This window comes from Anabrus simplex, chromosome 1 (assembly GCF_040414725.1).
Source record: "Anabrus simplex isolate iqAnaSimp1 chromosome 1, ASM4041472v1, whole genome shotgun sequence".
NCBI classification, from domain to species: Eukaryota; Metazoa; Arthropoda; class Insecta; order Orthoptera; family Tettigoniidae; genus Anabrus; species Anabrus simplex.
The window spans coordinates 1,301,546,992-1,301,557,384 of NC_090265.1; the positions used below are offsets into that span (position 1 = coordinate 1,301,546,992).

At 36.4% G+C, this 10,393-nt stretch overlaps 1 protein-coding gene across 1 annotated transcript in view; it reads left to right on the forward strand.

The window, feature by feature from the left end:
- Nucleotides 1–10,049, forward strand: part of LOC136858287 (uncharacterized) — a 120,820-nt gene extending 110,771 nt beyond the window's left edge. The window contains exon 3 of the mRNA XM_067137714.2: nt 9,948–10,049. Within this exon, the coding sequence (XP_066993815.2) occupies nt 9,948–9,994 (47 nt within the window). The 3' untranslated portion in view covers nt 9,995–10,049. The remainder of the gene's footprint in view (nt 1–9,947) is intronic.
- Nucleotides 10,050–10,393: the final 344 nt, after the last annotated feature.

The following is a 10,393-nucleotide window of genomic DNA, read 5'->3' on the forward strand; positions in this document are numbered from 1 at the left end:
ATTTCACTCATTAAGATCAAGGACGCCTTCTGATGTGAATGATTCAAGCCAACAATGGTAATATTATTTTAATACCAGGACTACTTGATACAAGAACTGGAAAAGATCCAAAGGAAAGCATCTAGATTTGTTCTGGGTGGTTTCTGACAAAGAAGTACTGTTACAAAATGTTGCACACTTTCAGCTGGGAAAATTTGTAAGGAGATAAAATGCTCAACTGTATGGTATGTTTTGAGCTATCAGTGAAGGGATGGAATAACATTAGTATATGAATATAAAGTTGGAATTTGAGAAGATAAATTGGACCAAATATTCATTTATAGGATGAGGAGTAAGGATTGGAATAAATTATTAAGGAAATGTTTGATGAATTTCTAAGTCCCTTGAAAACATTTAAGAAAAAATTAGGTAAACAACTGATGGGGAATCTGCCACCTGAGCGACTGTCCTAAATGAAGATCATTGATTATTATTGTTATTATTAATTGCGTGGAGCATGACAGCTATTTTCAAGATAATGAACAGATGAATAATTACAAAATGACAGGTAATATACAGAGTTGTTAATCCATGGCTATAGGGTATAATAATTATAATTTCGTGTGGCTATTTCTAGTTGAGTGCAGCCCTTGTAAGGCAGACCCTTTGTTGAGGGTGGGCAGCATCTGCCTTGTATAGGTAACTGCGTGTTATTGTGGTGGAGGATAGTATTATGTGTGGTGTGTAAGTTGCAGGGATGTTGGGGACAGTACAAACACCCAGCTCCCGGGCCATTGGAAGCAACCAATGAAGGTTAAAATCCCCGACCCGGCCGGGAATCGAACCCGGGACCCTCTGAACCGCAGGCCAGTACGCTGACCATTCAGCCAACGAGTCAGACGGCTATAGGGTAAAATTAATTAACAGATTTCATGCATGGTCTTTTAAAATACTCCATAAATCTCTACCTGAAGAACCTACTTGTAATATGCATTCTGAAGACTCAGGACCCTCAGTTCAAAATTATTTATCGTATGGCTTTTAGTGCTGGGAGTATCTGAATACATATTCGGCTCATGTCGTGTGGGTTTTTCAGTTTGATGCCCATGAGTGACCTGTGCATCTGGATGTGGATGATGATGATGATAATGAGGTAGAGAGAGGGTGAAACCCGGTGTCAGCACATTGCCTACTTCTGTTGAACAACACCAATGTTTAACATCTCCATCCAATGGAAGAATCACCATTAACAGCGTCATAATGCCCTCATTCCATATGAAGACTACGGAGAGGTTTGGAATTGAATCCAGGCTTTTGGCACGCAAGCTAGTGATTAGAAATTGTACACCATCACCTCTCCTACCCTGCCAGCCAACATTCTTATGGTGAATTTTTTTTCCACCAACAGGTCTCAAACTGTCTAACCATGATGTCAGTCCATGAAGACTTGATGCCTTAATGATCATGGCCATGAAGCAAGGAGTTCTAGATGATGATAATGTTGAAGGCATGGGTTTATAACTTGTTTCCTCTTTCTGTTGCTTCCTCTTCCCACCCTGTTTTCTGGTGTGGGAAAAAACCATTTTGTAACGTCCATTAACCTGTTTCATGTTGATCATTGGCTTTGATAGTATGAAAATGATCAATGTTATAATACCAGTCTTTATGTATCCAGTCCATGTGATGACTGGTGTGAAAACATAGCTTAGAGAGTTGGTTGGTATATATTTAATTGAGCATGACAAAACTATATTTAACAGCACCTTCTACAACACAGCTGTTTCCCTCTTATACCTCATCTGTGATATCTGGACTTTCTGTGACAGCTAATAACAGAACTATTGGAGATCCAACCAGTTTTTGGGTTGAGAACTCAGCACGTATATATATTCAACTTAAAAAAGAGTGAATTTTCATAAATACTTCACTTCTTATCATGTAGGCCCCTGTCTCATGATGCAAACTTTTTTTAATGATGTAGAGATAAAGATGATATTTTCCTGATCTAAATCCTTGAAATGAACTGTGGACAATATGCAGGTAAAAACTTGCACAACTTTTTCACAGTGAATATAATAATTTCTGTGATTCAAGTATAGCTCTATGATGAATTATGGAAGGATGATTGGTCCCATGAGGCAGTCACCAATAATTCCTGCCCATACAATGAGGCTTAACTGGTGCTGATTGTTTGCTGCCACCATAACACAGGGATTCAGTGTAGCTCACTAATAAGTATTGTGGAGGTTGATGATACTGTCTCTTGTCAATAGTGTCAAAATGAAATAAAATTTTTGCTTAAAGTGTATTAGATGTAGACATAAAGGTGGAGGCTACAATGTACCAGTAACCCAAGGAGCATTAAGGATGTATATTTTAGTTTCCATTATACTTGGTTTAACTGTAAGATATAGAACTATTTGAATGTCTTGGCTCTCAATCAAATGGTACAAAAAAGAAAGATAAATTATAGCTTATCACATAACAGAGTTATGAAGGCTAATAATGATAATTTTATACAGGATGATTTGGAGCAGTAGGGATATACTGCAATAGACGATCCCTGAGAGGATAAGGGACAAAAAAAAGGTCATATGACATATGTCTAGAAATGCCTGCGTTCTATGCTAGAGACCATTTACTTTACTCATTCATCATGCTGACACGAGGCGACCGTTAGATGAGGTGTTCAAAGTTACCCTTATGGACCTCAGTGCATGTGCATATGTGCTGCAGCAGATACTGCCATATATGTTCAAATGTGCCAGCCTACATCCAAGTGGTGTCACAGGCAGCATGAATGCATTTTTCCATTGTCAGCATATCTGGGATGGGCTCCACATACATGGCACCTTTTAGGTTCTTCCACAGGTAGACATCTAAAGGGTTGAGGTCCAGTAACCAGGGGGGCCATGTAACTAGACCTCCTCATCCAGTCCATTGTCTGGTGAAGATGTTGTTGTAATTCAGAAGTGGGCTGGAACACTATCATGTAGCAGCCACATAACCTTTCGTACCATTAAAGGTACTTCTTCAAGCAGGGAAGGCAGGGCAAGCACAGGAAGTGCAGATATGCCTCACCTGTGAGGTATTGTGGAATGACAACTGGTCCCACGAGGCGGTTGCCAATAATCTCCACCCATACATTGAGGCTGAAAGGGTGCTGGTGGTTCGCCGCACCATACCACAGGAATTCTGCATAGCCCATATTCTGCATATTTTGGAGGTTGATGATACTTCCCTTCGTGAAGAGGTCTCATTGATGAATAGGTTGAATGACAGAAATCCCAGAATAGTGATGACTTGTTCACAAACCAGCAAAAAAACTGTTCCCGTGAAGGAAAGTCTGTCACTAATAAGCCCTGCACACATTGCAAGTGATATGGGTAGTAGCAGTTTTCATGGAGAATGTTCCACACTGTGACCTAGCTTACCCCATGCTGGCGGGCCAGCTGCTTGCTGCTGATATGAGGGTCAACTTCCACTGCATCGATCACATGTCTCTCCAAGGTCGATCTATGAACCCTGTAAATCTGCCCTTCATGGTTATTCATTCCATTAAGTGAGCCTGTTGCACGCAACCAGCAAAACACTGTTGCAAACATTTTATGGTGTGGTTGCTGTTGGCAGGAATTCTTTGCCTGGTACAGCCATGCATCATCTCACCCATTGCCATTCGCCTGTCATATGTGAATACCATGTCGGCATGTTCCCAATTGGAATACCAGACCATCCTCTCACTCATGTCCACTCCAGAATGAGTCAGCAGCTGAAGTGAAGTGGACGCCTAATGTTACTGATAAGTGAGTAGTGCCCTCTATGTAAAATTCTTTCAAGAATAAAATTACTGTGTCCACCTATTCATTGTACTGTATTGAATAGGTGGACACAGTAATTTTATTCTTGAAAGAATTTTACTTATTGTATCTTCAATATAGAACAAAATGAGATTAGTTACTTGTTACTTGTAGCGCCCTCTAGCCAGGAATCCAAGTACTTCAGGAAGTATGTCCATTAGACTTTTGTGTTCCTTATCATCTGATGGATCATCTTCTGCAGTTTGTCCCTATTGCTCAAAATTGCTCAGTATAATACATATTCTGAATTATGACATTTAAAGTAAAATAAGTATATTGTTTTCCATGTTCGTCTAAAGTTACAGGCTCACATAATATTTAGAAGAGCAGGAGCCAGCTATGTAGCAAATAGCTGATAACATTTAATAATAATATTATTATTGGCTTTTCACCCCACTAACTGTTACAGTTTTCAGAAATGCTGGAATTTTTTTCTTGCAGGAGTTCCTTTATGTGTTGGTCAATCTTCTGACATAAGGCTGGCATATTTGAGCACTTTCAAAATCACTGGACTGAGCTGTAATCGAATCTATAATCTTGGGCTCAGAAAGCCAGCACCCTACTACCACAGCTTAGATAAAAGCAAGAATTTGTAGATAGTCATACATCACAAAATATTTATAAATCCTTTTACTTAACATCTAATCTCAGAACAGTACTAGTATTTTCTAATGAAAACTCTAGAGCTTTTCCATTCTGAACTACTAGTCCTCATCATTAAGTCTAGAGAAAAAATCTGTGATTTATAAACATACATGTTCAAGCTATCATGGAAGATGATTTAGATGATTATATAAATTGCAGAGAAAGATAATATTTTAAAATTTCTTATTTGGAATATAAGGAGAAAGTATTCCACAAGTAATGTTATTTGATTTTAAGATATGATGTTTTAATGATATGTGATACAAGCCGAAGAGCTCTTGCTTTTCACTTCCTGCCAGTAAGGCCCACATGATATACAGCATAGGACATTAATTGTGATCAGTTCTAGCAAAAGCAATTTTTCTGGAAATATTTGCAAACCAGTATTTGCAAACTTCTCTAGCATAATATTAATGAATGGAATGGAGAGTCTTAAATTCTAAACTATTAACAAATGGTAGAAAATATATGCATGGTTCTTGATATGATTAAGAACTGAAATTAAAGAGAAGGAAGGCAGAGGCAAACTTACTGGAACTTTAATGTAATCATTCATCCATGATACTATTTTCCAAAATGGGTGCTAAATTCCAGAATATTAACTGGTTACTGTTTGATTTCAATGAGAAATCCCCATCAAGAACATTTCCTACAAATTTATAAAAGATGTAAAGAAGCATGCAAATACCAGTTTTTAACTCCTATGTGTATTAGAAGAAGGAAAGTTCTGATTTTTTAAACATACATTCTCAGGAAACACGCCGTTTTTACACTGTACTCTAAAAGTGTGCTCATCGTCGCCATAAGACCTATCTGTGTTGGTGCGACGTAAAGCCCCTAGCAAAAAAAAAAAAAAAAGTGTGCTCTACCGAGCTCGATAGCTGTAGTCGCTTAAGTGCGGCCAGTATCCAGTATTCGGGAGATAGTAGGTTCGAACCCCACTGTCGGCAACCCTGAAAATGGTTTTCCGTGGTTTCCCATTTTCATACCGGGCAAATGCTGGGGCTGTACCTTAATTAAGGCCAAGGTCACTTCCTTCCCACTCCTAGCCCTTCCCTGTCCCATCGTCGCCATAAGATCTATCTGTGTCGGTGCAACGTAAAACAACTAGCAAAAAAAAAAAAAAAGTGTGCTCTATTTTGTCTGTTTGGTTAGGAAATTTTTATTATTGTCACACTATGCCATAATCACATGAGATCTTTTGATGTGTTTCACTGCAATCACTGGATTGCTAGACTGTTTTCAGTTAGCTCTTCTCTGTGGGATCAGAATTGATCTTAATAGATGAAGCCTTCTTTACCAACATGTATCTGTGCTTCAAAGTCAAAGGTCTAAGGCAGGGCAACAGAAGAATATTGATTATTAAAAAAACACACATTGGAAGATAAAAAAATTCACTAAGAAAGAACACAGTTCTGTAGACCTATGGATCATTTCACTATGTTTGATAAAATATTATAACATACAATATTGTATAAAAAACTTTACATCCATAGGTGTTGCCACTGGATGCTGTATAATGTATTTCAGTACAACCTTGAATGCTTCCTTGACTGAAGAGCGACTGATCTTTTTGTTATCTATTTACTTCTATGTTAATCGTACATATCGCCTCCATTAATACCAGCCTGGAGAACATATTGTCTCCATTAACATCAGCTTGAAGAACATTAGTATTGATTGGGTCATTGTTAAGCTCTTTGTTGGTGAGCTCCATGACTTTTCCCTCATGGTGAATGGGCAGGCAGGTATCCTGAACTGAGAGAGTTGGCCATGAGGTTAGGTTCGTATAGCCATGAGCTTTCATTTGGGAGATGCTGGGTTTGAATCCCATCATCGAGAGCCCTGAAGATAGTTCTCCATGGTTTCCAATTTTCACACCAGGCAAATGCTGGGGCAGTACTTTCAACAAGGCCAAGGCCTTTACTTTCATAATCCTAGCCCTTTCCCATCCTTGTGTCACCAAAAACCTTCAATGTGTTAGTGCGATGTTAAACCACTAGGAAAAAAAAGTATCCTGAGGTGATAGATATGAGAAGATGTATTGTAATTAGATCTCAAACAATGGCAATATGAGACAATGGAATATCTATAGTATATTATTAAGACAACAGCAGAACTTACCATGAAGATAAAATTCAGCTTAACTTTCCTCCTAGTACAAGTTTAAGGCTTTCTTAATAATTTAATGAGATTTCAGTTCATGAAAAAAAAAAAAAAAAAAAAGAATAGATTGAATATAAATTTAACATTTTTCTATTATAATGAAGATGCATGATTAACTGATGGGATGATTGGATGATTTGGACAGGAATATCTGAATAACAGCCAAATATTAGAGAGAGAAAGAATAATTATTTATATTTGTTTAACATTTACTCTAATTACTAAGGGTGATAACAGACACGAAGGTGCCGTAAATTTGTCCTGCAGGAGATATTAATGCAATGGAAGTCATGGACTAGGAGATGTCACATTTGAACACCCTCAAATACCACCAACCTCATCTGAAAGAGAACCCACTATCTTGGGAACAACAGCCCAATGACTAACTGACTACCACTGAAGTTGCAGAAAGAAAATAAAGATTAAGGAATATCAAATCCAGCAAAATGAACTGAAGATTAAATAATAAGAAAAAGTTACAGAATTAACTTAACTTGAATTGCCATTCAGCATGATATAATGAGTGGGAAGAACATATTTAATAATTACTGTTCAATTTAAAATTATATATCCATATTATTTTATGTAACAAAAACTTGTGGAATACTTTTCACAAGAACATCAATCCTAGACAGAGAAAGGTTTTATTATAATAATGCCATAGTTACTATGCACTCCGTAAAGTCGTTGATAGGATCATACCCTTCAAACAGTTTTTAAAACATCTTGTTACGCTTACACTATTAACATTCCATGAAAATAAAAATATTCTTGTAAGGCCGTCAAATTTTAGTGTTTTTAACACATTTTCTTGAAGTAGTTGCAGTTTACTTCTTAGATATCATTTGAAATTTCTATTGATTACAATAAGTAATAGCTGAGCCACCTACAGTTCATCCCTGATATTTTTTGTAGCACACATCATATTTGTACCTGGAAATTTGCACATGTTCAACATATTTTATTCTGATTGTGCTGGAAAACAATTATAACATGAACAAAGATACAATAAAAAATAATTTTACAGCCTCATCAAAAAACAATGTAATGGCACAGAAGTAGGCTACCAATTAATTAGGACATTTTGGAAATAAGTTCAGTGTCTATAATTTGTTTTTTTATACTGTTTTATATTTGTTTTTTGTATCAAATAGTGTTTACTGCTCTGTTAACTTATTAGTTTCATACTAATTTTAAATTTTTAAATTTTTAAATTCACCATCCTCTATTCTGGGCTAGATGGAAGAATAATGTTGTGTGTCGCTCTCAGTGTTGAAGACTAACAATTTTTAAAATTCATGTACATCATGTTCATTAAAATCACAACATCTAACAGGAGTTGTACAATAACATTAATTTTCTCATGATGTGTACATTTGGCAGCACTGAAGAAGTGATCGGCAAGTTGGAATTCAAGAGGACAAACTGGGGCAAATATTCATTTATAGGAAGGGGAGTTAGGGATTGGAATAACTTACCAAGGGAGACGTTTAATAAATTTCCAATTTCTTTGAAATCATTTAGGAAAAGGCTAGGAAAACAACAGATAGGGAATCTGCTACCTGGGCGACTGCCCTAAATGCAGATCAGATTGATTGATTGATTGATTGATTGATTACAGTGTGGTTTATCGATGTGTATCAAGTCTAGGTCACATCTCAACATTTGGAAATTTCATCGCTTGTCATTTTGTGATATGGGATAAAATCTCATTTAATGGTCAACAGGCAAAGAAAATACTGCATGTTCATGTGAGACAGCCATGTAAGCACATCAGCAACATTTACAGAGGTCACATTATTGGCATAGCTTTGACCAGTCATGCAGTACAATCAATGGAGTTACCATAGAATTAGCGCTCTGTTACACATTGGCTCATAACATAATTGTTGGTTGCAATCTGGACTGTGTATATGTCAGCCCCTCTTCAGTCTACCATTGATGCTCTAGTGCATAGTTACTGAACTATACTGGGGCAACAAAAACATGAGTGGCAGACAGACAAATCATCGTTCTCTTTTGGAAACAGTGGTGGCAGGATCTGTATCTTCTGATGACAGGGAGAGAGGTGTCTGGTAGTATATTTGCACCAACATGTGATATTCTGGCCTGAGGTGCCATCAGGTACAACAGTAGAACATCTCTATTGTGAGTCAGTACCACCATGGCAAGCGCATTCATTTTAGCACTTTATTTATGTTTAGGTAGAATAAATGCATTGTTATAAAAAGTATTTCTATTTAAGACTTTTTAGTTTAAAGGGGCCCATAGGCATGCAGTATTATTGCGCAATATTGGGGTTTGTGCAATATAATTGATTGTGTGTATTTAATATTGAAGGGTTGTGCAATATATTGTATGAAATCAAAAAAGTTTGAAATATATTGCACAAATTGGAAAATACTGTGCTGTGTGTTGGCAATATTGTGCAATACCCCGTCCTCCTGCCAGTTGGTATCAACAAGAGCGGGAGAATGTATCGTGATGGCAGACAAACAGGAGGAGAGAAAGTTTATTTTGGACATTATACCATGGTATAATGTCGGTTCCGGTTTTGTAGCTGTGTACTTACGACATAGGTGACCATAACCACCTTTGAATGAACACAATTGTATAAACTATCAACCTAATGATTCATCCATTCAGTTGGAGAAGTTCCAATTTATGCTTTGGTCAATTTCTAGTCAATGTGAACACATTTGTATAAACTTTCATCCATACAGTTGGAGAAGTTCCAATTTATGCTTTGGACAATTTCTAGTCATTGTATGATAATTTTAATTGTTTCTTTGTCACAAATTCTGGGTTTTAATTAATGTAAATGTACACATTGTAAATCTGTTTAAATATCACCTATAGCACAACTTTTTGTAAAAAAATGTTTTAAGCATAAGATCATTGTATTTAGTTTCAAGTTATAATGTTTAATTGGTTTTATTATTATTATTATTATTATTATTATTATTATTATTATTATTATTATTATTATTATTATTATTATTGGTTTAAAGACTTCACCTTAAGATTATTATTAAGCTGAAGATGCCCAAAAATAGGGCAAAAACCTGTTCCTAATTAGTATATGTAATTCATGTAGCATTTAATCACTACAGAATATAATTGTATTGAATAGGTGGACACAGCAAATTTTATTCTTGAAAGAATTTTACTTATTGTTATCTTCAATACGGAACAAAATGAGATTAGTTACTTGTTACTTGTAAAGGTAGTGGTTCCAAGACTACACCAACTTTGTTACTGAAGTATGAAAGGTTGTATAAATATAAATTGTGTTTTCAGAAAGAGTGGAGTTTGGAATGGTCATTCATTTGGCCTGCAGCAGGTAAAGAATCTTCATTTCTGTGCACAATTGCAAGAAGGAAGGAAGGAAGGAAGGAAGGAAGGAAGGAAGGAAGGAAGGAAGGAAGGAAGGAAGTTATTGTCATCAAGGAAGAAAAGATGTTGAATATCATATTGCTGGAAAGGAATGCGTGAAGCCTGCCTTGGAACTAAAAAAAAAAAAAAAAGCAGAAAACTCAAACTTCACTAGAGATGACGATACAGTAACAAAAACTGAGGTAAAGTTTGCACACTAATTAGTCCAACAGAATATTCTGCTGGCCTTTGTCAATCATTTAACTTGTGCTGTAACATGTCATTTTACAGATAGTGAAATTGCTGTATATTTTATGACCTAGGCCACCATACCATAACTGGATTGAGTAATTGATGCAAAATCTGGAGGT